Here is a 26161-nt window from a genome sequence, read left to right on the forward strand (position 1 = left end):
CAAATGCCCCAGGCAGTTTTGGTTATTGGGAGAATATATATATGTATGTATATGTACATAATCTCTGTGTGTATAGATATTTGTGTGTATATTGAATAATACTTTAGTGATATATTATGCCCATTAGAAAAGATACACAAAAATGTAAATTTTTAGAGGTTTAAGATAAATTGTCTTGGTAATTAAGATGGCATATCATATAATCTCTAATGCCTTGGGCACTCAGACATTCAAGAGTGAGTTACGTGGTGAATACAATCCATGCTTCAAATGTCTTCTTGATAATTTTGAATTTTCTGGCTGTCTTTTTATCAGCTCCAGTTAGATTCATCCTTGCTCTTACTTGGTAGTGAGTTCATACATAGAAGAGTAGTCATAATCAATTTTCATTGGTTTTTTTCTTGTTTGTTTTTTGTTTTTTTCCTTTTTATGGCCTGCACCTGCAGCATGAGAAAGTTCCCCGACTAGGAGTCAAATCAGAGCTGCAGCTGAGGCCTATACCATAGCCATGGCAACACCAGATCCGAGCCACATCTGTGACCTATGCCTCAGCTTGTGGCAATGCCAGATCCCTAACCCACTGAGCGACGCCAGGGATTGAAGCCCCATCTTCACAGACACTAAGTCGGGACCTTAATGTGCTGAGCCACAATGGGAACTCCTCATTGCTTTCTCATTGTTCACTCTGACTGCATTATTAGTGTTATCTTCAGACTGGTTTTTCTTGGCCCAGATTTCTTTTTTATGGAGAATTTCAAACAAACATAAAGAGACAATATGAGCCATAACACATCCATCATTCTCTTTCCTCAATTATTGACTCATGATCCATTCACTTCCCCCCAAGCCTGCAGTATTTTGAAGCTAATCCCATACATCATATTATTTCATCTGGAAATAATTCTGTGTGTATACCTAAAACATAAAGACTCTTTAAAAAAACTTAAAATATCAATTTGAAAGAATCTTTAACTTCAAGTAATGGAGGAATCTGCAATAAAAAATCAGGTTGGGAAAGGAAGAAATGTGTTTTTAGCGTAATAAGGTTGAGATCATTATAAGGAATTAAGCTCGAAATCACATTAATCTGATGTAGGTTCCTTCTTTGCATAGACTAGTTGGGGATAAACTAGACTTAGCTAGACTGATGGCCTCTGAAGGAAAAGCAATGTTTATGGTAGTGAGTTATACTATTTTTCAGGCATTTTAGAGCAAAGCTAACCCTGGGCTTGCTGGTGGAGCAAGACTGAACTGGCATGGAAGGCAACCATGCCACTAATACCCCTCCCCACTAACGCTCGGCACCCTTTCTCCATTGCCATCCGCAGCAGCCGGAAGTGATGAAAATCACACTTCATTCCAAGTGTAGTCTGAGGGGGTAGAGTTTGTAAATTACAGGAAGGGATGAACCAGGGACTCCAATATCCTATGGGCAGTGGTGGAGTCACATGGCTCACAGGGCTTGGATGAACACAGGCAGTTCAGGGGACAGTTAGCAAAGGACGGAGCAATGGACACTCCTTGACCGCCTAACCCAGGGGGCTGGAGCCAGTGGCCTACTCAAGGCAAATGCCCATTCCTTAGCCCTGTAATGTTTGGGGGCAGTTCCTTGGTTTGTCAAAAACTCTCTAATTCTCAAAAATGGGCGTTGTATGTAATGTGGAGAAGATGGAGGGAAGGGGCAGAATTTGGACTATGGAGCGAATAAGTGAATGTTCCACAGAGATATCCTGCAGGGCCAAGGTCCGGCCCAGGGGTAAGCAGAGGGCTGCCACCCACCGGCCCATGCTGCAGAACCTCATCTCAGGTCCCATGTAGGGGACGACGGGCTCCAGCGTTCATGAGGAAAGGTGAAGGTCAGTTCACGTCTGGATTCCCCCTCCTCCCATTTCAGGCATCAGCATGCAAATGCTTTCAAAAAAAAAATTTTTTTTTTTTTGTGGTCCTTTTAGGGCTGCACTCGCAGCATATGGAAGTTGCCAGGCTAGGAGTCAAATTGGAGCTGTGGCTGCTGGCCTACACCACAGCCACAGCAAGGCCAAATCTGAGATATGACTGCGACCTACACCACAGTTCAGGGCAACACGCATCCCTAATCCACTGAGAGAGGCCAGGGATGGAGCCTGCATCCTCATAGGTACTAGTCGGGTTGGTTAACCGCTGAGTCAGGATGGCTACTCCGAAATGCTTTTGATTTTTCTAAGCAGTAATATTAAACATGTTTCAAAAATGGTAAATGTGAACTCCTCAAAATAGTCTCAGAATAAAGGACAACTTTTCGGCATGAATATAAATATTTATATGAAAGTCACTGAATTGTTATTTCTCTTTTCCTCACAAGCTCCACCAATAACCTAGGACAGAGCTGCAGACCGGGGAATGGAAACTGTCACACCATCGGGGCTCAAATCTGCACCTCTGGGTGACTTGGAGACCTGGGGCCACTTGGTTCTGGAGGAAGCACTTTCTCTTGGGACAGCTCTGTGTCGGCTGTTTCTCACTCCTGAGGACCCCTCAACCAAGCCGGCTGGCCGCCAGCCGCCGCCGGGCCCGCTTCCGCGCCTTCCACGTGCTGGCCTGTCGCCCGGCTCAGGGGAGGGTCGGGCCTTCCCGAGGAGACTCTCGCTAACAGGAGCAAACGACGCTGCACGCTCCGGACCTACTCCTCGGGCGACCCGACCGGGGCCACCAGCGGCGCGCGCGTGCAGTTGCCCGCAAAGCCAAAAGAGGGACCCGCGGCGAAATGCGACAAGTGGGTGGAGCCGGAGCGCCGATTCAGACGTGCACCCAGGCTGCCCACAGCTCTTCCCCCTTCAGCGGGAACTGGGACAGGGGTCCTCGTTACATAAGGCGAGCACGGGGCGGGCCCGCTGCGGTTGCCTCTGCTCCTTCCACTGCCTCCCCTCCAGGCCCGCTCAGAGGCCCGGGGAGCATCGTCTGGGACGTAGCAGCCAACTGCCGGTCACCGCGCCTGCGCCCTCCGCCTGGTCCGAGGCGGGCGCGGAGCGGGGGGGGGGGGGGGAATTGTTTGGGCGCACGCGCGCCAGGCCTCCAAGCCCAGAACGCCCCGCTTTCCCAAGTAGGGGAAAGGGCAGCGAGGAGGGACGACGGGGCGGGGCCCTGCGCGCTGGGGTGGTCTCCCATTGGCTCCTCTCTCTCCGCCCTCTGTTCCGATTGGCCACAGGTCGAGCGCACGGGCCGAGCACGCTGCCCCTTGCTGGGCGGCGCTGGGCCGGTGGCCGCGGCGCAGCCAATGGGAGCGGCCCGCGGGCGGGGCTGCGGGTGCTGGGTCTCCGGGCGCGGGCGAGTTGGTAAACAGATCCGGAGCGCGTGCGGGGAGCCAGCGCTGCGCCGAGTGCGCGGAGGCGGCGCGAAGGTGACTTCGGATCCTAGCTTCCTGCAGCAGGGTAAGGCTGCAGCTCTCCGCGTGCCCTGAGTGCTGTCTGCTTGTGGCCAGAGCTGGGCTCACCACCCGCTTGGGCCCTTCTTGCATCTTTCACAAGGGACGGCGCGGCTTCCCTTTTGCGAATTTAATTTGCCTCCGGCTTTTGGCAGCCGAGCGGTGAGCGCGCCTCAGAATGCAGGGTGGGCGCCCTGCGGCTGTCTCCTACCCCTGTTCCCACCTTAGCCGAGGGCTGTCTCTGGGAGGGGACGAGGGTCACGTGCCCAAGCCTTAGGCCCCCGGAGTATGCTGGGCAGCTCCGGTGACCTGATGTTGTGTTTCTTGGTGTCCAGTACTGCTTTCCTGCCTTGCTTTCTCATGATGATATTTCTCTTCACGCCCAGATCCCTTTGCACTGTCTCAGAGGAGCTAACTGCCCCCGGCCCCATGTTTGTGTCAGGACTTTGACTCCCTTGGTCCGAGCCAGCTGTTGGCTTTCACAGGTGGGGTTTGGAGTGAACTTGGGAAAGGGGGCCCTTCTTGGTTCTTTCCTCTGTTGGCTTTCCTGTGACCGTCCTCTTCCTCCAGACACTAGGGGTCTTGTGAGTGGTTTGGGCTTAATTGCCTAAACATGTGCCTTTTTCCAGCCTCTGCCCTGCTGCCGAGCCCAGGTCGGTTCTCCCAGGTGCCTTATGGGATGGGGAATGCTGCAGGGGCGGGTCTGGGTGCTGGGACTCTGTATTTGGGTGAGGGGTGCCAGTCTCCTGCAGGGTGAGAGACTTCTGTGCAGTCTCTCCTCCTGGTTAGAGCCTGCAGCCTATGGGAAAACTTATCATTGCTCACTAGGGCCCTAGGTGTGTGTGACAGAAGCCTGAAGGGCTGGGCCTGCCAGGCCTGACTTGTTGCTGGGGATTTGAACATGCCTGATGCCAGCCTGCCAGTTGTCATGGGTGGGTGGGTCATGTTGGCAGGAGGGCCCTTCTCCAGAGAAGAGACAAAGGGAGGTGCTGGTGGTTCTTAGGAGCAGCTTTTTTTGTTGTTCTTGTCTTTTTAGGACCACACCTGCAGCATATGGAAGCTCCCAGGCTAGGGGTCAAATTGGAGCTGCACCTGCTGGCCTGCACCATAGCCACAGCAATGCCAGATCCAAGCTGCACCTGCAACCTACACTGAAGCTCATGGCAACATTGGATCCTTAACCCACTGAGTGAGGCCAGGGTTTGAACCTGAGTCCTCATGGATACTAGTCGGGTTCATTACTGCTGAGCCACAGTGGGAACTCCAGAAGCAGCATCTTTAAGATTGGTAATGGTTTGGAGTTCCCGTTGTGGCTCAGTGGTTGACGAATCTGACTAGGAACCATGAGGTTGCAGGTTTGATCCCTGGCCTTGCTCAGTGGGTTAAGGATCCGGAGTTGCCATGAGCTGTGGTGTAGGTCGCAGACTCAGCTTGGGTCCCGTGTTGCTGTGTCTCTGGCATAGGCCAGCAGCTATGGCTCCGATTGGACCCCTTTAACAAGTCCCTCCATGTGCCGAGGGAGTGGTCCAAGAAATGGTAAAAAGACAAAAAAAAAAAAAAAAAAAAAAAAAAGACTGTAATGGTTTGGGGCATTTTCAGCCTTGCAGATAACAGACAAAGCAGGGTTATGATTTTTGGCCTGATCTCGGGCAACTCAAAGGAAATGTGAACTAAGGAAGTCTGATCATTTCCCTGTGTGTCACCTAAGGCAGGGTTTCTCAACCTTATCAACATCCCTGGCCTCTATCCATTAGATGCTAGTAGTGCTGCCACCACTACCACCACATATAGTTATGACAACCCAAAATGTCTCCAGACATTGCCACATGTCTCCTAGAGAACAGCATCAACCTTGGATGAGAACCGCTTAGGTCAAGCTCTTTAAAAGAGTCTTCCATGTTCCCAGAGGTCTCCTGGGACCTGTCTGGGAGAAGCTGAGAGGTTGTGTCCCCTGCCCAAACGAATGATAGAAGCCACGTAGAGTGGGCTTTAACAAGTCCCCACCTCTGCACCTGTGGGGAGAGGCATGGGAGAGGAGGTAGAGACCTATGTGCATTTGCTGTGCTTGCCGGATGCATGGCAGAGACTGGCTGGGTCCAAAGCACAAGAGAAGTGGAAGACTCGTGGTTTCCGTCTTTGGGGACTTTGCAAAACTGTGGGAGATGTACCTGCAAAATATCTGTGAAGCAGCTTTTCAATAGTAAACAGGTTTAAGCTGTTTGCTTATCCATCATTGGCTTTTCCCAGGTGATGCTTTGTTCGGCCTCACTTCTTTGCTGAGACATGTCTTAGGATGTGGGAGGGGGTCAGGCCTGTGCCTGCAGAGAGTAAGTGTCTGGCTGCACTTCAAGCATCTGTATGGGTATATATATATATATATATTTTTTTTTTTTTGTCTTTTTGCCTTTTTCTAGGGCCGCTCCCTCGGCATATGGAAGTTCCCAGGCTAGGGGTCCAATCGGAGCTGTAGCCGCCGGCCTATGCCACAGCCACGGCAACTTGGCATCTGAGCCGCGTCTGTGACCTGCACCACAGCTCACAGCAACACCGGATCCTTAACCCACTGAGCAAGGCCAGGGATCGAACCTGCAACCTCATGGTTCCTAGTCAGATTCGTTAACCACTGTGCCACTATGGGAACTCCTGTGTGGGTATATTTACATCTACTCCTCCTAGAGCAGCTACCCCTCGAGTGTCCTGAGGCAGAATGGACCCATGTACAATTTGTAGAATTCTTTTCTGGTTGCTCGAAGCCTTCATATCAGAGACAGTGAGCCGTTTCTTTTTGTGCGGAGAAAGACACTTTATTTCTGAGTGTAGATTTTTTTCCCTTCACTGTAACCCAGAATTTATGCCCTAAACTTTAAAGTTCCAAACTGATGGGGGTGGAGACAAATGAAGAATGGTGATTATTTGTACAAGGCAAGGAAAGACATCCCAAGCCCTTACCATGAGTGTCCCTGGCTTATTGTTAATTGATCCTATGGGCTGTATCAGTATTTTCCCATAACCATCCTGGCTTGGTTAGGGGGTCTTTGGGGGTGCCTTTTCTTGCTTGTAGAAAAGAATCTGGACAGGGAGGTCATGTCTCCTTTCTCCAAGAGAGGTTTAGAGAAGTCTTTTATTGGGACGCTCCCAGCTTGGCAGGATAATTTTCCATCAAGAGCCGTGGACACTGAGTCATTATCTTTGTCAGTTGAAACAAGAGCTGTGTGCAAAATTAGACAGGAATATTTAGAGAGTTGTCTTGATCTGACGGTGACATCTGGAAATAGTTCCAGCATTCTTGCTAAACAACAGCCAGGAACCTGGGGGAACCAGTAGAAAGAAGAGCCAGTGGGAGGGGGTGCCAGGGCCCTGCTCCTTTGGGAACTGCACCTAAGGGAGGGGTGGGGTCTGCTGTCTCCGAGACAGGGCCAGGACCCCGAGCCAGATGCATCTCGGTGGGCTAATCCTTGCATTTTTCACACCTGAGTGCATATCCACTGGTCTGTCCACCAGTGTGTCGTTTGTTGGGGGTACACACTCCTGAGCCCTTGTCCTTTTGCTTTGAGGACAGGGGCCCACAGAATAAAGTTGGAAATGATCCTGAAAAATCGCTCTCTTTTTTTGGCCACTCCAGTGGCACATGAAAGTTCCGGGTCAGGGACTGAACCTGAGCCATGGCAGTGACATTGCCGAATCATTCACCACTGAGCTACCAGGGACCTCTCCAAAAATCTCTCTTCACTCTTCATACTTGGGTTTGACGTGTTTTGCGTCTGCTCCTGTAGAGGAGGGTTCATGAGAAAGCTGAGTTGTTTCTCACTCAGTTTGCCATCTCTGGGTGTTGTAGAATCTGCTGCCTTGAAGAAGGGCTGAGGTCTTTTCTCCAGAGCCCTCCACATGCTTTTTAAAATAGCCCCCATATCCGTCTGGGCTGGGGGAGAGGGGCTGCAGTTGGCCCAAACCCGGGAAGTCCCTCTAAGGGTTGGTGCCCCTCCACACATCCTGCCCTGAAGCAAAGCCCGCTGTGGAACAGTGGCAGGGGGTCTGGTTATTTACTCCTCGTGGAACACGTATCAGTTGATTGTCTGCCTTGAGCGTGGCATTGGGAATCAAAAAGCACGCAGGACTTGGGTCCCTGACCTCAGGGAATTGGAGTGCGGCGTGTGCAGATACCGCCTAACACCCTCTGTGTGGTTTGGACTAGGGGCCCTGGGTCAGACCACTTGCAGCGGGTGGAGATGGCGAGGGCTCTTGGAGGAGAAGCCGTGATAGCTGGGCCTCTGACGATGGGCAGGGTGTCAGCAGGAAGCAGCAGCAGTTTGGGGAGTGGTGGTGAGGGGCCAGGGCTTCCCAGACCAACTATGGTGAAAGCCAGGTTTTTGTTTTGTTTTCCCACTTGTTGCAGACCAGTGCTTTGGCAAAACACAGTAAAAATGTCATGGTGAGAGTTCCCGTTGTGGCTCATTGGTAATGAACCCGACTAGTATCCATGAGGGTGTGGGTTCAATCCCTGGCCTTGCTCAGGGGGTTAAGGATCGGGCGTTGCCGTGAGCTGTGGTGTAGGTGCAGACGCAGCTTGGATCCCACGTTGCTGTGGCTGTGGGGTGGGGTGGGCTGGCAGGTGTGGCTCCTCTTCGACCCCTAGCCCAGGAATTTCCATGTGCCACAGGTGCAGCCCTTTAAAAAAACAGCCGTGGCGATGCTAAATTGCTAGGAAGGTTTCTGAACCCTTCCTTCCTTCCGTTAGCTCCTCAAGGATGGCAAGGCCAGTCCGAGGGCCAGTCTTTGAGTAGCCTTGGTCCACGCGGTGGGCTCCCTGAGCAGAGGCCTTGGTAGGGGTGAGTGCAGTCTGGCCAGAGGGTAGGGAGTGAGAGGGGAGCAGTGGGAGGCTGGGCTAAGGAGCAGATGGGGCTGAATGCCCGCATTTCCTGTTGAAGCAGCCTGTGTGTGCCTCCCTTAGGGTCGTCGGAGCAGCGTTCCTGCCACTTGTACCTCTGTGGCATTTTATCTCAGCAGCGGGGTCTAGGTGGGGTGATGGGGGGAGGAGGGCTTGGCATAGCGCTCCTCATAATTTTCAGCTGACAGTTTAGGGTTCAGGCCAGAGAGGGTTCCCTGGGCGCCCACAACTCAGCTGCGGCCTGGAGAGATGGAGGGAGAGGGCTCCCCGCCCTGGCACGTGCAGTTGCTGTGTGCACCTGTGGGTGCTGGACGACTGTGTAGGACCTGAGGGGGTACGATCCTCTGGTAGCGGCCCCTGCGGTGCAGCGCTGCTGAGCCTGCTGGACAGGGGCTGGGAAAGCGGCTCCTCTGCTGAGAGGTCTGGGAGCTGGGCCTGAAGGATAAACAGGTTTCCGTGGGAGAAAAGGGATCCAAAGCTGGGGGCCTGACAAAGGCCGAGGTGGGCACTGCTGCAGGGAGGGGAGGGGGCTTGGGTGGGCAGACCTCACCCAGGCAGTCGGGGTGGGTGGGGCGTGAGCCCAGTGAGGCAGCAGGTGAGAAGCGGGGGCGGCCTGTGGCCCAGGGGGCAGTAGGGGAGGTGGGATGAAGGCCTGGATTCCAGACAGTATAGACCTGTGCACGCGGGGTCTCGAGACCAATGACGGCTTGGCCCCAGGGCTGAGATTTCCACTTGGGGCGGGGGCTGTTTGGGGTGGACGGTGGTGTCACTACTGAAAACAGGGTGCAGGGGCTGGGGAGCTAGGCTGGCGGGAGGACGATGGTGATGTTAGCTTTAGACGGAAAGGGGGCGAGGTGCCTGCTGGACTTTGTTCTTAGCCGTTTTTATGAAGGTATGGTTTGCATACAGTAGATTCACTCTTTCTGGTGCCCGGTTGTGCAGCTTGGCAAGTGCACGTGGTCCTGTAACCATTACCACAGTCAAGGTCCAGGGCGGTCCTCCCCAGCAACCCCCCCCCCCCGTCCCTGCACCCCCTCGTCAGCCCTGGGGCCTGGCTGGGAGGGACGTGCTGTGTGTAGAGCTGGGATTTGTCCTGGAACTGGCTCAGTGCTTCAGATGGCCTGCCTGGCCTGAGAACGGGATGCAGTCTTGCAGGAGCTGTCAGCCTGTGGGGAGGCCGAAGCCCAGGGCACAGTGTGGGGTGGGGGGGCTGGGGACCAGGCCTGGGGGCTCCTGTGCTGTGCAGTATTCAGGGGGGCTGAGCTGAGCAGGTGAGAATGACTCAGGGAGGGGATTCAGAAGGAAAGGCTGAGGCGGGTGCTCTGGGGCTGGGCTCAGGGGCATGGAGCCTCCAGGTGGCCCTCATGGGTGTTCCCTAGGGGAAAGCTGGGGTCCAGGGGCAGACGGCACGTGCAGAGGAAGGAGAAAAGATAGCAGGTGCCCTCTCTCCTGTCGGGATGACGCTGAAGGAGAAGCAGTGTCAGCGGGAAGATTTTAAATACTTGGTCCGTGAAAGCTGAGAGCGACTTTGTGGCCTTGAGGTGAAGGTTTTGTGGAAGGAGAGATGGGAGGCAGACCTGGTCAGGGGCAGGGACCTGGGGAGGAGGTGGACAGGGCGCGGAGGGGACAGGCTGGAGCAGGGGTGGGAGGAGGGGAGCCCTGGCCGCGCGGGCAGCACCTCTCCTGTTCTCTGTTTTGGGAAGCAGGAGGTCCGCTACCCTTGAGCGAGGCCTCTGCTTGATGTGACAGGGAGGTGGGCCCGGGCGGCGCTTTAAGCCGAGGGACCCCAGGTGTGTGTGTGTGCACGCATGCGTGTGTGCCCTTGTGTCTCTGCTTTTCCCAGAGGTGTGTCTCCTGAGACAGAGTCTGTGATTCCCACTTTTCTGTCTCTGAGATGCAGGTCCACTCCTCCCCCGCCTTGCCGTTTCCATAGACGTTCTGGAAAGGCCGGTACCCACGTCCTTTTGAGCATGATTCTTTCTAGACCCTATTAAATCCTCACGTGGGGCACAGCCCTGTGTTGTGTCTCGGTGGCAGCCTTCTACTCTGGGGAGAAAGGGCCATGTCCGAATCTCTGGGGACTGCAGGCCATCTGGGTCAGGCACCTGGTTTTGCACAGGAGGAAATGAGGAAGGGCGGGCCCCAAGGAGAATGGGTGTGCCCAAGGTCACCCGTGGCAGATGTCCAGGTGGGCCTGGAGCCTCCCTCAGCCTGGTCATGCCTTGTGCTGGTCCCGGACCCAGAGGGCCTCATGGCATCGATCCACCCGTCCGCTGGGTGGGATGGGAGGTCCTGGGACGGTTCACACTCACACTGTGTGTTTAATCAGAGCCCTGGTCTGGCCGGTGTTTGCTTTCCACCTGGCACGCTTCCCCCTGTGCTTGGCGCTGGTCATGGCTCAGAGGTGGGTGCAGGTAAGAGGAGGGTGCCCTGTGACCTGCAGGTGGTTACTGTTTGACAGGTGCTGAGCAAACATCTCACATCTCTTTGAAATCAAACAGCAGTTTGTGGTTCTTGCTCCCTGATGTGTTCACAGCCAGCCTTTGGTAGAGCCAAGGGCTGGGCACCACGTGAGGCCGGGGTCGGCCATGCCCTGGCCCAGCCTGCGCCTCTTTCTGCTCTTGGAGGCAGGACTGGGGGCGGGAGAGGTGCTGTGTCCTGGGGAAGCTGTGCCCTGTGTCTTGGTGTCTGTCTGCCTGTGAGCGGGCTCCTAGCTGCCCTGGCTCTGCCCCTGTGAATGTCACTCTCCCCTGTTTCTCCTGCTTCTGCCCCCCAACCCCATTAAACCATGGGTGCTGCCGCTGTGGCTCCACACGGGGCAGGCTTTTAGGGTGCTCATGGACAGCAGAAGTGCTTGAAAGGTACTCAGCATCCCTGGCTGTCTCCTGGACCCTGGGTCCTAGAGGAGGGAGCTGGAGAGGCTGGGAGCCCTGGGTGCCTGCGGGTATCCCAGCGCAGCACCGGGCCTCCGGGGACTAGCGAGGAGCGTGTGTGTGTGTGTGTGTGTGTGTGTGTGTGTGTGTGTGTGTGTCCGGGGACTAGCGAGGAGCGTGTGTGTGTGTGTGTGTAGGTGGGGGGCGGTGAACCATTCTGGCCAAAGCATTGATGTCGGGGGAGATGGTGGGAGAAGATTCTGGGAAGATGCCTTGCGGTCCACAGTGAAGGGCCTTAAAGGCTAGGCCTGGGCCCATGGCTTTAGTTCTGCAGGCAGAAGAAAGTGGAGGTCAGCGAGGAGGCAGCCAGCCGCTTTGTCCCCTGCCAGACGTCTTCTCATTTCTCCTCCTGAGTGTCGTTGTTTGTCTAGAGCTGTCCCTTGCAGGGTTAACTCACTGGTTTAAAAAACTCCTGGAGTTCTGGTTGTGGCTCAGTAGTAACAAACCTGACTAGTATCCATGAGGATGCGGGTTCGATTCCTGGCCCCACTCAGTGGGTTAAGGATCTGACGCTGGCGTGAGCTGTGGTGTAGGTCACAGATAGGTGGGATCCTGTGTGGCTCTGGCTGGCAGCTGCAGCTCTGATTGGACCCCTAGCCTGGGAACCTCCATATGCCGCGGGTGCTCCCCTAAAAAGCAAAAAACAAAACAAAACAAAAAAACAAAAAAACCTCAAACAGAAAAGCAAAAAACCAAACCAAAAAACCCAACTCTTGGGGTTTTGCATACACTACTAGTGCTGAAGTTGTTGCACGTGACCTCTACACCAGTGCCACACACCCGTGTCCACGCCTGGCCTGTGTGGCTTTTGGGGCTGCTAACAAAGGTTGATTCTGGGAGTCAGTGTGGCAGGACTGAGGGCCCAGAGGGGCTCTGTGTGGGGCCCCTGTCTCTCTCTCTCCCACCACGTCTGAGGCAGAACCAGCAGGCGGGCTCGCTGGTGCCTGGAGCGGGACGCTCTCAGCCTGGTGGCCCGGAAGCGTTCCGGAAAGAGAGTTTAGCCAAGTGGCCTTTGAGAGCCCAGCCAGCTCTCAGATTTTTATGACTCATGATTTTCTGCAGCCAGGTGGACACACTTCTCAGAGCGTGAACCTTGCTGTGTTTCCAGGAGAGTGCCTGTTGGTTTTCAGAAAAGTTCCGGACCGGGGGCAGGTTTCTTATCTGCCGTCTCACTTCCCAGGCAGCAGGAGGAAGGGCCTGGAGCCTGGACGCAGGCAGGCATGTCAGGCCAGCCCCTGACAGCACCAGGGCTTGAGCAGATGAGCCCCTCTGTGGAGCTTGGCCTCCTCAGCGAACGGGGCTGTTGTAGGATGAAGAGTAGTGTAAGGTGACATGCACTGGACGGAAATAATGAATGACAGCTCTTGTAGTTCTTCATACTATTGCACTGAAATATTTAATCTGAAGTGAAAGTGTTTGAAAGATGAGGACTATAAAAGCTGATGTATGCCAGGCACTGTGCGGTCCCTGGCAGGGGCTGTGAGCGCTCAGCAATGGTTTCCGTGTTGAACCGAGCCTGGGAAAGAGGCTGGTGCATGAGCAGGACGTGTTTATGCTGACAGCAGGCACGACTCTGCAGTCAGGAACAAGAATGCATCTTGAGCTGCCCGTGGGATGGGCCAGCCCCTAGCTCAGTGCCTGGCACTTGGTTGGCACTCAGTACGGTTTGTGGGGTGACCAGACCAAGTTGATTTAGACGAACTCTCTGGAAATTATCCTAGACTACTGCCCTTCTTCCCAACCCAATGATTTACCTTTTAAAAAATAGCCACTGGGAGAAAAAAAGGAGTTCCTGTTGTAGCTCAACGGGTTAAGAATCCGTCCAGTATCCATGAGGATGAGGGTTCGATCCCAGGCCTCCTTCAGTGGGTTAATGATCAGGCATTGCCACAGGCTGCGGTGTAGGTTGCAGATGCGGCTCTGATATCATGTTGGCTGTCGCGTAGACTGGTGGCTACGGCTCCAATTCGACCCCTAGCCTGGTAGCTTCCATGTGATGCAGGTGTGGCTCTAAAAAGAAAAAGAAAAAAAAAAAAAAGCTGCTGGAAGTTCTCACTGTGGTGCAGTGGGTTAAGAATCCAACCGCAGCAGCACAAGTCACTGTGGAGGTGCATGTTCCATACCCATCCTGGCACCATGGTTAAAGGATCCAGCGTTGCTGCAGCTGTAGCCATTAGAAAAAACAAAAAACAACCCAAAAAACACCCCCCTTGCATTAGTTTCCCATTGCTGCTAAAACAAATTATCACAAACCCAGTGGCCTAAAACTCCACAGTTATCTTACAGTGCTGGAGGTCAGAGGTCTGAAATGGAACTCACCTGGCTAAAATCAGGGGGTCCGCAGCTGATTCTCTCTGGAGGCTTAAGGCAGAGCCCCCGCCCCTGGCCTTTTCCAGCCTCTGCGTCTCTCACTCGCCTTCTGACCTCGATCCTCCTCCTCCCTCTCATAGGGACCCTTGATGACCTTGGGCCCAGGTGGCTAATCTCCCATCTCAAGATACTGAATCTAATCACATCTGCAGAGTCCCTTTTGTCACATAAGGTGACATATCCACAGGTCCTGAGGATCAGCATGTGAAGGTCTCAGGGAGGCCATCATTCAGCCCACCACAGCCACCCACAGTATTTTGGCCAAATTTAAACAACGCTTTAATTATCTGATTTTACTGTAAGAGAAACTCCTTAGCTGCAGCATGAGGTCTCCACGGGGGTCCCTCCCTTCGTGGGTGACAGTGCGGATAACACTTGTGTTCGTGTGGGGATGGGTGGGAGAGTGTCAGAGGCGTGTGAGATGTGAGCCTCCCTGCAAGGCTCTTACAGTGTGGCCCAAGAGAAGAGACTCTGCGTGCCAGAGATAACCTGCAAAGCAGCAGACTCTGACCAGCTGATGGGAAGACTCAAATTCATAAGAGCTGAGACTAAGTTAGGGCGCGTTGAGAAATATGTCCTTGAGGGGATTCCCCTTGTGGCTCAGCAGTAACTAGCCCCACTAGTGTCTGTGAGAATGCAGGTTCCATCCCTGGCCTTGCTCAGTGGGGTAAGGATCTGGCCTTGCCATGAGCTGTGGTGTAGGTTGCAGACGAGCCTCAGATGTGTGGCTGTGGTGTAGGGCGGCGGCTGTAGCTCTGATTCGACCCCTAGCCTGGGAACGTCTGTATGCTGTGGGTGCGCCCTTAAAAAAAAAATAAAAGGGAAAAAAAAATTATGTTGGCCAGTGGTTCTCAGCACCTACTGTGTGCCAAGGGCTTGAGATCCTAGGTACTGTTGTATGGATTATCTGACCCACTCCGAACAGATGAGATGAAACGGAGGGGCAAAAATGAACTTAAGTGGCCTGACCTAGATTGGCAGGAGAGGCAGGAGTTGAACCCAGCTTCAGAGCATCTTGACTGCGTCATCAGTATCACTTCCTGAACCAAATCTTTTTTTTTTTTGTCTTTTTGCCATTTCTTGGGCCGCTCCTGCAGCATATGGAGGTTCCCAGGCTAGGGGTCGAATCAGAGCTGTAGCCACCGGCCTACACCAGAGCCACAGCAACGCGGGATCCGAGCCGCGTCTGCAACCTACACCACAGCTCACGGCAACGCCGGATCGTTAACCCACGAGCAAGGGCAGGGACCGAACCCGCAACCTCATGGTTTCTAGTCGGATTCGTTAACCACTGAGCCACGACGGGAACTCCTGAACCAAATCTTTTTAAATGTTTTTTTCTTTCTTTCTAGGGCTGCGTCCGCGGCATATGGAGGTTCCCAGGCTAGGGGTTGAATCGGAGCTACAGCTGCTGGCCTACACCACAGCCACAGCAACGCCAGATATGAGCCACATCTGTGACCTACACCACAGCTCATGGAAACACTGGATCCTTAACCCACTGAACAAGGCCAGGGATCAAACTCACATCCTCACGGATACTAGTCGGCTTGTTAACCTGCTGAGCCACAGTGGGAACTCCCTCTTTTTTAATGTTTTAAGCAGAAAACTCTGGTGGGTTTTTAGTCAGAAAATGAAATTACCGTCAGGACCCCCTGCTTGGCAGGTTGGTGTTTATTGTCAGTGACGTTGGCTCCCAGTGGGAAGAAAGGCCACCTGAGAGGGACCCCAGTGCCACCTGCCTGCGCTTTGGAGCCCTGGGCCCGTGCAGTTCGTTCACAGCATTGGGTTTCTCTCTGGATCATTATTAGAAGCTGGAACTTCTCTTTCTGCTACTTTTTAATCTCCGCCTCCTGCCCCCGCCCTGGTGCCCACTTGGGGGCAACATTCTAGGGACTCCTAGGGCTGTCTTCATTTCCCCGTGGGTGGAGAATTTAGTCTAGGACATTGCAACACGTGCCTGTGCTTATTTTCTCCTTTTACTTGTTAAATGATTGGCTCCTGAGCCACGACAGATTCAAGTCCTAGCTCTACTTCTTGTTAGCTGTGTGACTTTGGACAGTTCGCTTCCCCTTTCTGTGCCTTGGCTCCTTCCTCGGTGAAGTGGGCATACTAATACGCTCACCTTATGAAAATGAGTGCGGTAATACACAGAGCACGCCTAGCACACCGGCTGGCATACAACAAACTCTCAGTAAGTACTAGCAGCTGTAGTTATCATCGCATTGTGCCGGCATTCTGCTTCTCACCAAGCAAAAACTGGGGAGCTGCTGAAATGCAGCAGAGGAGGTCAGAGTGCCTGCCGCTCCTGCTTGTGTGTGTGTGTGTGTGTGTGTGTGTGTGTGTGTGTGTGTTAGCCTAAGAGCATATACTTTTAAAACAGTTCCAAGAAAAATCCCAATGGTCTGAAAACAGCTTTCGAGGGGCCATGAAGTCCTCAGCCTCAGAGACAATTTGAGGTCCAGAAACGAATTCCTGTGCAGCCTGATCCAGGGCAGAAGCCCCCTACCCCCGGGGCCTCCGCAGTGGGGGCTCGATGTGAGGCTGGGGGCGGGGGTCGCAGCCCCCTGAATCTCCTCTCCAGTCAGCACCCACTCCCCCTCACCCCCAGCGTATTGCAGGAGGCCTCTTGTTAGGTACATGGCCAAAGTGCAGGAATGCAGGACTGGTTCGATGGTGGATGGATTTCTATCTGCTCAAGCTCGAGCAGTGGCCTGGCAGTGCATGTGTCAGTGTGGGGCAGGGTGCAGGGATGCAGGTGGCAGTGAACTTTGGGAAACGGCAGTGGGGGCAGAAGAGGTATACAGGAGGCTGGCAGCTGACACCCTACCCCTGCTCCAGGCCTGACCTTTTCAGGAGCAACCCCCAGGCTGCCCTGTTCCAGGTGGTCCAGTAAAAGGAACATAGAGCCCCTCCCTTTGTCCAGCTCCAGTCTGGGGGCTGTGGGTGATGGGGGTCTTTGGGGGTCCACAGCAGAGCTGTCATGGGGGGCTCTTGCCCCAACACCGGCCTTAGTGCTCGTTGGGCTACTCTGATATCTAGTGATCTTTCCAGATTTCTGGGGACAGTTGAAGTTACATTTTACCCTGTTGCCTGGAATAGAGGTCAACACACTTTCCTTAAAGAGCCAGATAGGAAATATTCTGGGCTTGGTGGGCCATGGTTCTTCCTGGCAACTCCTCAACTGTGCTGTTACTGCTTAAAACCAAACCAGAAAACCTCAAACAGCCATAGACCATGCATATGTAAATGAACAAGCTGTTGACAATACCTAAGTGAATGCATGTGGCTGTGTTCCAGTCAGTGTTTATTTACAAAAGCAGGCAGCAGGGCTGTGTGTGGCCTCCCAGTCATGGTTTGCTGAAGGGCGCCAGTCATATTACACGTCTTAACTTTGGGTTCAGAAAAATGTGACTGCTGCACTTGCTGCGTTATTCTGGACCCCGTTTTTGGAGGAGAGTATCCGTTAATTATTTCTGTCCTTCAACACCCGGTGTCGGGTCTGCCTGTGCCACCTTCTGAGAGGGGCAGTTGAGCCTCTTTCCCAAAAGTGGGATGGCCGTGTTCCATCTTCCTGGTGGCCTTTTAGGGGCAGTTGTCTTCTGATGAAGGACAGTGGCTAAACATGGGTGTGAAGAGGCAGTATTTATAGCATCCTGATCTGCCCTTCGCCTCTGGGACAGACACTTCAGGGACGTGGGATCGTTTCTTTAAATGACACCTTTGTGTGCTTGCTTTTGTTTATTTTAACAACAGATACTCAAGGTTATGTTTATGCGATTTATTTTCTATGATAAAAGTAGTGCATGTTCTTGGTAGAAAATGTTAGGAAATAAAGAAAAGACTGTAAAAAGAGTCTTGTCACCTAGAGAACTGCTGTTCGTGTTTTGCAGGCTCTCATCCATCGCTTGCCTTCTTCCCCCCCAACCCCCAAATGAAGGACAATTCTATGTTGTAACCTGCTTTTTTCCTACATGGGAATAAATGATCAATTTCTTATTGTCCACAAATACCTGTCACAGTGTCGTTTTAAGTGGCTGCATGGCATTCCATCTTATGCATGGACCACGATTTATGTAGCCGGTCTTAAACCACGTTGGGGTTTACATTCTTGCAGCTGAATTATCATCACACATGCACCGTTAAGGAGATTCATTTGACGGATTTGGGCTGGCTGCTTGCATAACTGTCAGGCGGAGAGAAGAGGAAAGGGGTCTTTGTGGTAGATGTGCAGGTTGGGGCCATTCTGGAGGTGACTCGCAGCTGTGGGAAAAGAATGACCCAGTGGCCTGTCGCTCGCTGGTGGTGGGTGCTTGACTCACCTTCCTGACGGACAGGAGGGGAGGGGTGGGGATGGGGGAGGGGGCAGGGGATGAAGGCTCTTTTTCTCTATCTCTTCCTCTGGGTTCTTCTTCATGTGTTTTTATTTATGTATTTATTTATTTATTTTAGGGCCGCACCCTCGACATATGGAGGTTCCTAGGCTTGGGGTCAAATCAGAGCTACAGCTGTTGGTCTACATCACAGCCACAGCAACATGGGATCAGAGCCACATCTTCGACCTACACCACAGCTCAGCAAGGCCGGATGCTTAACCCACTGATTGAGGCCAGGGGTCAAACCCGCAACCTCATGGATACTAGTTGGGTTCGTTACTGCTGAGCCACCATGGGAACTCCCTCTTCTTCATGTTTGCCTTTGAACATTGATAGCGTATTAGGATAGTTCTGAACTTGCTGACAGACCCCGAGGCTGGAGCTCACTAGGTAGACACCCGGAGTGCCTGAGATTTTTTTTTTTAATTTTTGCTTTTTAGGGCCACACCCGTGGCATATGGAGGTTCCCAGGCTAGGGGTCGAATCAGAGCTACAGCTGCCAGCCTACACCACAGCCACAGCAACTCTGAGCCGTGTCTGCGACCTGTACCACAGCTCATGGCAATATCGGATCCTTAACCCCCTGAGCAAGGCCAGGGATCAAACCTACAACCTCATGGTTCCTAGTCGGATTCGTTTCTGCTGCGCCACAACAGGAGCTCTGCACCTGAGATTTTTGAGTGATGGCCCCTAGGGTGTGATTTTTAAAGGCTGAGGCGAAGGGCATGTCTACAGAAATCCATGGATTTGAGGGTCAGAAGTTTAAGTCTTTGTCGAATGCGTACACTCCGCTGAGTCCTTGGAGGTAGCAGTTGACGGGTGTTTCCTTTTTCTAAGAGGAAATGGAAAAAAAAAATTCAGGCATGTAAAGGAACTTTCCAGTGCCCGACGGAGGGAGGCTGGGCTGTTCGTGCCCGAAGTGGAAAGGGGGGTCTTGGCTCGGAGAGGTCAGAGGCTGCCAGAGGTCACCAAACAGCCCTTTCCGAGGCGTACTGCAGGGACGGTCTGCAGAGTCCCTTGGTGGCCGGCTCCGTGGATCATTGTCCTCAGACCTGTGTCATCTTTGATGTCCTTTTGCAGTTTCTTGAAGGACTCATGGGAAAGGAAGGGGCAGGCCGAAGGTTTCCTGTCAGGGCAAAGCCAGGCTTTGGGGGGAGGCAGCGGGGAGAGACTTTGAGGTAAGGATCTCGGTTGGAACCTCCTGCCTGGCCTTGGGCCTAGGCCACCTCTGTTCCCTTTCCCCCCTCTTTTTCCAGAACAGGGTTCTTAGAGTAAGTTTCCCGGATCGGCAGCAGCACCAGCAGGTGGCAGCTGGTTAGAAATACAGGCTCCATCTCAGACTCAAAGAATCAGAAACGCAAGTGGCAGAGCCCAGCGATCTGTGTTTTTGCGAGCCTTCTGGGTGGTTCTGATGCCCATCAACGTGTGAGACCCTCCCCTCAGACCAGGAGCCTAAGAGGCCTTCGATTGCACGTGTGGATGATGAGCTGCAGGCAGGGGTGCACCAGGTCTGGGCACAGCAGGCCTTCGTAAACCTCGGGGGCCCCAGCTGCGTCCGTTGCTTTCTGCTCTGGGTCAGGCGCGGCACGAGGGGCTGGAGGTACAGAGAGGGGACAACAGATGTGTCCCCTCTGGCTGACAGCCCGGTGTGGGGGAAAACAGCAGCACAGGCAATGTACAGCATGGTCACTGCTCCCTTGGGGGAAGAACAGGGTGCCCTGGGGGCTGTGGGTGGGCTTTAGGGAGGGGACTTGAAGTGCTGTCGGAGCTGAGGTCTGACGAGCAGGAAGGACGTGCGTTCCTGCACAAGGCCAGGGGCAGAGAGGCCAGTTCGGGGCTGTTGCCCAGCCAGGAGCACCCCGCTGGACGAGGGGAGGTGTGTGTCGTGGGGGTTGGAGAGAAGTGGGAGCTGGTCGCAGTCTTGGGGACAGGAGCCGGGGCGGGGGGGGGGGGGCGAGGTCAGTTCTGACCGTGCTGAGCTCGATGCCTGTGGGGCGAGGTACGCGGCAGACGCGGGATGAAGCCTGCTCGGGGGAAGGCGTTTTGGTGCCCTTGACACCCACTCCCCAAGACGAAGGGCCTGCTGTGCATTTGCTTACGCCAGTCATCTCGTGGCTCTGGGGGCAGCTCAGGATGGCAAGAGATCAGAGGAGGGCGTGCTGGCATTTGGAGATACAGGCTCTAGGGCTTTGCTTGGATGGGAGCTGGTCTGCCTTGCCGAGCGCTTTCTACTTACAAAGAGAACTGAGTAGTGGCTTAGTAAATTCACACCCTGGCCCTGGCTGTTGTCACCTGGTGAGAGGAGACAAGTGACAGAGGGTGAGTTCTGGCTGTGGGGGTGGGGAACTTGCAGTGCATATGGGAACTGTCCCTCCATCAAATCCCCCTGTGCGGGTCCTGATGGAAAAGTGTACATCTATCAGGATGGCCTCGTACAGCTTTAAAAAGGACACACTCACCTTCCTGTTAATTTATCTTATTGTCTCTGGTCAGGTGGGCATCACTTTGTGGGTTTTTGGTTTATTTTAGTTTTGGAGACCAGATTTGAAGGTCCCCACACCCCAGATAATTTCCGGCTAATGGAATCTCTGAGTCTGTTTTTCAGCATGAATGACATGGCATCTCTGAAGGCTCTTTGCGAAGGTCAGAGAGTGAGAGTTCAGCAGGAAGTTTCCTCTCGAGCACAACTCCCAGGTCAGGGGACACTGGCTGTGCTTTTTCTCGGTCTCTCTCTGGGGAGTGATGAGCTGCCTTTATTCCAGTTCTTTCTCTCTCTAGACAACATCTTTATTTCCTTCCTTCATAACAAGGTAGTATGTTAGGAGCAGAAAAGGGGCCTGGTAAGCCACCCTGAGCCCCTCCTACTGGGCAGGGGTGAAGAGCTGAGTAACACCCTTAGGGTTGGTGGTGGAGGCGGCAGCGGCCAAGCCGTCCAGGCTCCCAGGCTTTGCTGATGCTCAGCTGCCTCCTCTGTGCCTGATCCTCGCGTGTCAGCCTCAGCTGGCCCCTGGCCGTCTCCCTGGCGTCTGTGCCCTTTATAGATGTGCCTGCGTGCCACTGCAGCTGTGAGCACCCTGGGGCCAAGGGCAGGTTCATCCCAGGACCTGCACAAACTAGCTCAGGGCACTGAGAGGAGACCGTAGAGTGACCGGATGACTGCTTATTTGGGGGCTGGTACCTAGTGGGCCCTCCCGACTGTGAATACCTGTCCTCACCCCACGGCTGTAAGCATGATGCTCCATCAGAGCAGGGCCACTCCGTGGACATGGAGCCTGCACGCTCCTGGGCAAGGCCCTAAAAACCTGTTCAAGGACCAGCAAGGTGAAGCAGGGTGGGCCGAGGGCGCTAATACTTGCAGATGAAGTTGTGCAGAGGATACAATTTTAAACTTGTGATTAAATGTATTTGCGGGGGGAGGAAGGGCTTTTGATTTTATTCTCTTAAGAGCCTGATGAAAATACCTGCTGGTGTAGCTGAGGGCCTGGTGCTGTGCATGCCTGGAGGCGGTTTGCACCAACACCGGGAGCTGAGTTCCCAGTCACCTTGGGATTCTGGTGCCTTCCAAGTAGGGTTTGTGAGAGCCCGTTTTTGTAAACCAGAAGGTGAAGAAAGTGTTGGAAAGGCATTTTCTCTGGCAGTTGTTCCCCTTGAGGATAGACACTCCTTTGCAAAAAAATAGCTGGTGCCCTATTCTCATTGGGGCTCAGTGGGTTAGGAACCCAACCAGTATCCATGAAGATTTGGGTTCGATCCCTGGCCTCCTCACTCAGTGGGTTAAGGATCTGGCGTTGCCTTGAGCTGTGGTGTAGGTCACAGACGAGGCTTGGATCCTGCAGTTGCTCTAAAAAGCTGCTGTTTTTTTTTTGTTGTTTGTTTGTTTGTTTTGGGGTCTTTTTGTCTTTTTCTAGAGCTGCACCTGTGGCATATGGAGGTTCCCAGGCAAGGGGTCGAATTCAGAGCTGCAGCTGCCTACCTACACCACAGCCACAGCAATGAGGAATCAGCCGCGTCTGTGACCTACATCACAGCTCACGGCAACGCCAGATCCTTAACCCACTGAGCAAGGCCAGGGTTCGAACCCAAAACCTCATGGTTCCTAGTCAGATTCCTTAACCAGTGAGCCACGATGGGAACTCCAAGCTGCGGTTTTGAAGCATGCAGCCATGTGTGTGTGACTCTGCTCACAGTGACAGCCTGTTTATGAGCAGCATCTGTTGACATGAGAAGAGGAGGTATTGCCCCGTGGTAGCAGGAAGGTAGATTTCCATGATATCATTTCCACATGGATGGAGCCTGCCTTTCCAGGGACCTGACACTAGTTGTCTTCCTCCCTCACGTGAGACTGGCACCCGTGGAAAGTTCTCTGGTATGAGGATGCAACCATTCAGGCAGGAAGAAAGGCATAATGAGTTACTTTTCAATGTGTACCTTTTTTTTTGTCTTTTTAGGGCCGCACTCTCTGCATATGGAGGTTCCCAGCCTCGGGGTGGAATCACAGCTACAGCTGCCAGCCTACACCACAGCCATAGCAGCATGGTATCCAAGCCATGTCTGTGACCTACACCACAGCAGCGCAGGATCCTTAACCCACTGAGCGAGGCCAGGGATCGAACCCGTGTCCTCATGGATGCTAGTCTGGTTCGTTACTGCTGAGCCACGATGGGAACTCCTTCAATATATACTTTTAAAAGGTGACATTTATTTGCCACTCTGAATGTGGGATATGTGAATTTGAAAAGTTAGGAAAATGCTGGAGGAGGCTGTGATTACTCATGCTTCCCAAATGCAGGAATTTAATAAAACTTTTGGTCAGTTTATCTTTTTCTTCTTTTGAATTAAAAAAAATCATCACAAAGTAAGTGTCATCCTGGCCCTTCACGGAAATATGTGGGTGCTGACATATTGAGAAATAAAAAGGTCAGGACTGGACTCTGCTGAGTTCCAGACCTGCATCTGCAGTGCGCAGGACCGGCAGTGTTTATTTCAGATTGAACCCGATTGGTGCAGTGGGCTGTTCAAGTTAAGGCAGAGGAAACCCCCCCCCAAAGAAAAAATCACTTAGCCACTTTGCTCTAGTGAAACTTTAGTTTGTGGTTATGATAACTTGGATGAGATGTTTAGGCAGAATTAATTTTTGAACATTTTTATTTGCTTTTATTTTTTTGCTTTTTAGGGCTGCAACCTCTGGCATAGGGAGGTTCCCAGGCTAGGGGTCGAATCAGAGCTGCAGCTGCCGGCCTATACCACAGCCACAGCAACGTAGGATACGAGCCGTTTCTGTGACCTACACCACAGCTCACAGCAAGGCTGAATCCTTAACCGACTGAGCAAGGCCAGGGATCGAACCCACATGCTCATGGATACTAGTCTGATTTGTTTCCACTGAGCCACACAGGAACTCCCAGAATTAATTTTAAGCCTAAAAACAAAGACTGAATGAAAGAGGTCTTCGGATGTTCTGTGCAGGATTCGCTGTCAGGCCAGGTGAGGGTTTGGGATCATCGGGGCTTTTGGCCTCTGGGAGACTCCCGCCTTGGTTATCTGGGCTGGATTTAGAGGTGTGCAAGGGGAGGGGGGCCTGTTTCTGGGGCCCCCAGGCAGTAGGGTATGCTAGTTGGGGCTGGGGCCCTGGCCTCTGCCATTGCGTGACTCTGATGTCTCTTTCCTTCTTCCCTCACGAGGAAAGCTTAGCGGTACGTGTCGGGCTGGGGCTGGGGAGCTGCTGCGAGCTGGCACCAGCTGTACCTGAGCTCTGATTACATGAGCTTTTCCTAGTCCTAGGCGTTTGATCTGGGGCTCACACTTGTTTATTGCTCTGGGGTGTGAAAACAGCAGCAGGCAATGAGCAGGGCTCCGCCCACCTCTTTCAAGGGTATGATCACCTTCCAGAAACCTTGGCTTTGATCAGGCTATAGGCGGTGTGTTTGTGGCTGATCAGTGCCCTGTCCCCGTGAGGGTGCCTTGGAGGCGGAGAACCAAGCATTTGGTGTGGTGGACACAAGACAAGGGCGGAGACCAGACCTGGGGCCACCGCTCAGGAACCGCATCATTTTGGCTGGTTAGTTAACCTTGCTGACTTGGTGAAATGTGGGCAGCAATATCCATGTCATCCATAAGGATTCAAAGGAGATGAGGTGGAGGGTTCTTGGAGGGCAGGTTATGGTGGGTCGTCCTGACTTCCAGGCTTCTGTGCATTTGGTGTGTGGGGGTTCCTCTGGCTGTCGCTGCAGCTCTCTCTTTATTTTGTATTTATTTATGTAGCTGCGCCCACGGTATGTGGAAGTTCTGGGGCCAGAGATGCAACCCAAACCCTTAGCCCTGACGATGCTGAATCCTTAACCGCCAGGCCCCCAGGGCACTCTGACAGCTCTCCTTTTAAATCAGAGCAGCTGTACCCTGTGCTCAGGAGCTGAGCGGATCCTTGCGAGAACGACTGGGGCTGCTCCCCGAGAAGGGCGGCCAGGAGTGGGAACCCCGGTTCTGGTGGAGATGCTCGTCAGCCAGGCCTTGCGGTTGCGCAGCTGCTAATTAGTGTGCTGAGAACCCCCTCCCTCCTGCTGGCCCAGCCCTGCGTTTGTGCATCTCGCCGTCTTGGCCTCCAGGTGTTTGTTCACACGTCTGGTCCGGGTCTCCTGGTCGTGCCTTCCACACCCACACCCGCTCTGCCCACCGGATCTTATCTCGGAGGCTCCTGGCAGGTCCTTGCCCCCGCTGCAGTGCCCCGTCCCGCTCCGGGGGCTTCTTGGAGTCTCCTTTTGTGTTTGCTCTCCCCGCCACTCCCTGTCTGACTTGCCCCCCAACCTGGAGCCCCAGGTAGGCCAGAGGAGGATGTGGGGACTGCCACGTGCACTCTGCCCTGCATGGCACCCGGTGTGCCCCCGACAGGAAGGAGCCCCTTTTACGCTGTGACCGGTAGAGAGCAGAGAGTGGGTGTGCGCACACGGAGGGGAGACGACTCCCACAGCCGCCCCTTCCTGCAGGTGCTCCTTGCTCCCCGTCTGTCGTGCCATCGTGTTGGTGGCATTTTCAGTGCCAGTTAGGATTTTCCAAAGGCAGTGCCCTGTGGTCTGGACTGCAGCTGGAAAGCACTGGCTCGGGGAATCGTTGAGCCTGAGGGTGGGGAGGGGGCTCTGGTTGTGCTCCCTCGGTGGGTGTCTGTCAGAGGCTTCATTGGGCAGAGCCAGGGTGGCTGGGCTGGATTGGGTGGCCCATGAGGAGTTGGGGCTACCCCCCAACCTTGAATCCCTGGCCCCCGAAGGGAGCTGCTTGGGGAGCAGGTGTTCCCTCCCCAGCCTGTGCATTTGGTCCAGAAGGAGAGCACCGGACTAGGTCCCTGTACCCAGATCAGGTCCTGGTTCTACTGCTTGGTGGCTGAGGGACTCTGGGCAAATCCCTTAACTTGTGCATATGATGGGGAGGCCGTGGGGCCCCAGCAAACAGCTCCGACTCCCCGACGCTTTCCTTCTGCTCAGCACCCTTCAGCGTGGGGAATTGCTCAGTCTGCCTTGAACCCTGGGCTCTTCTCTTTGCACTCTGACACCTGGATCCGAAGCAGGGTGGGGGCAGGTCAGAGGAAAAACCCAACTGCCCCGAGTCTGGGGGAGAGGTGCCCCGTGTGGGCGTGACACCAGGGAGGTGTGGAGCCCTGCCCTGACCTGCCTGCTCTCTTCCAGGCCTGGAAGGATGGCTGCCGTGTTGGGGGACGCCCTCATGCTGGTCAAAGGCCTCGTCAAGCTGACCCAGGCGGCTGTGGAGACCCACCTGCAGCACCTGGGCCTTGGCGGGGAGCTCGTCCTGCTGGCCAGGACCCTGCAGTCCACGGCTGCAGAGCAGATGGGCGTGATCTGGGGGCAGGTGCAGGTGAGGAGGCCCGTTGATGGTGGGAGGGGGTGGGACCTGAGGGCCTGCTGAGACCAAGGCAGTGAAGCAGGGCACAGCCAGGATGGCTGGTCCCCCTGGGGCTATAGAGCCCACTGGCTAGTGTAGCCTTTCGTCCTTGCGGGTATGATGGTGAGGCTGCCGTGGTATGAGCGAGTTTTAGTTGGAGGAATCGTCTCAAGCTGCCCAGGTGACTGGACGAAGCCCAGCCCCCTTAAGTCAGACCAGTGATTCACCCGCACTTAGCCAGTACCTCCGGATGCCGGGTGCGGGGCGTGACAGGCCCACCCTGCCTCTCTGCCTGGCCTGACTTCAGCTC

The 26161-nt window shown here is 53.9% G+C and overlaps 1 protein-coding gene across 4 annotated transcripts in view; it reads left to right on the forward strand.

Annotated features, from left to right (window-relative positions):
- Positions 3252-26161, forward strand: part of COQ8A (coenzyme Q8A) — a 46158-nt gene continuing 23248 nt past the window's right edge. The window contains exons 1-3 of one of the 4 annotated variants that reach the window (XM_021064418.1): positions 3317-3407; positions 3787-3885; positions 25638-25824. In XM_021064418.1, coding sequence (XP_020920077.1) covers positions 25648-25824 — 177 coding nt within the window. In that variant the 5' untranslated portion in view covers positions 3317-3407; positions 3787-3885; positions 25638-25647. Of the gene's footprint in view, positions 3408-3786; positions 3886-24004; positions 24023-24939; positions 24945-25516; positions 25521-25637; positions 25825-26161 lie in introns of those variants that run through there. The other 3 variants (XM_021064417.1, XM_021064416.1, XM_021064419.1) reach the window with 3 other exon arrangements.

Source organism: Sus scrofa, chromosome 10 (assembly GCF_000003025.6).
Source record: "Sus scrofa isolate TJ Tabasco breed Duroc chromosome 10, Sscrofa11.1, whole genome shotgun sequence".
NCBI classification, from domain to species: domain Eukaryota; kingdom Metazoa; phylum Chordata; class Mammalia; order Artiodactyla; family Suidae; genus Sus; species Sus scrofa.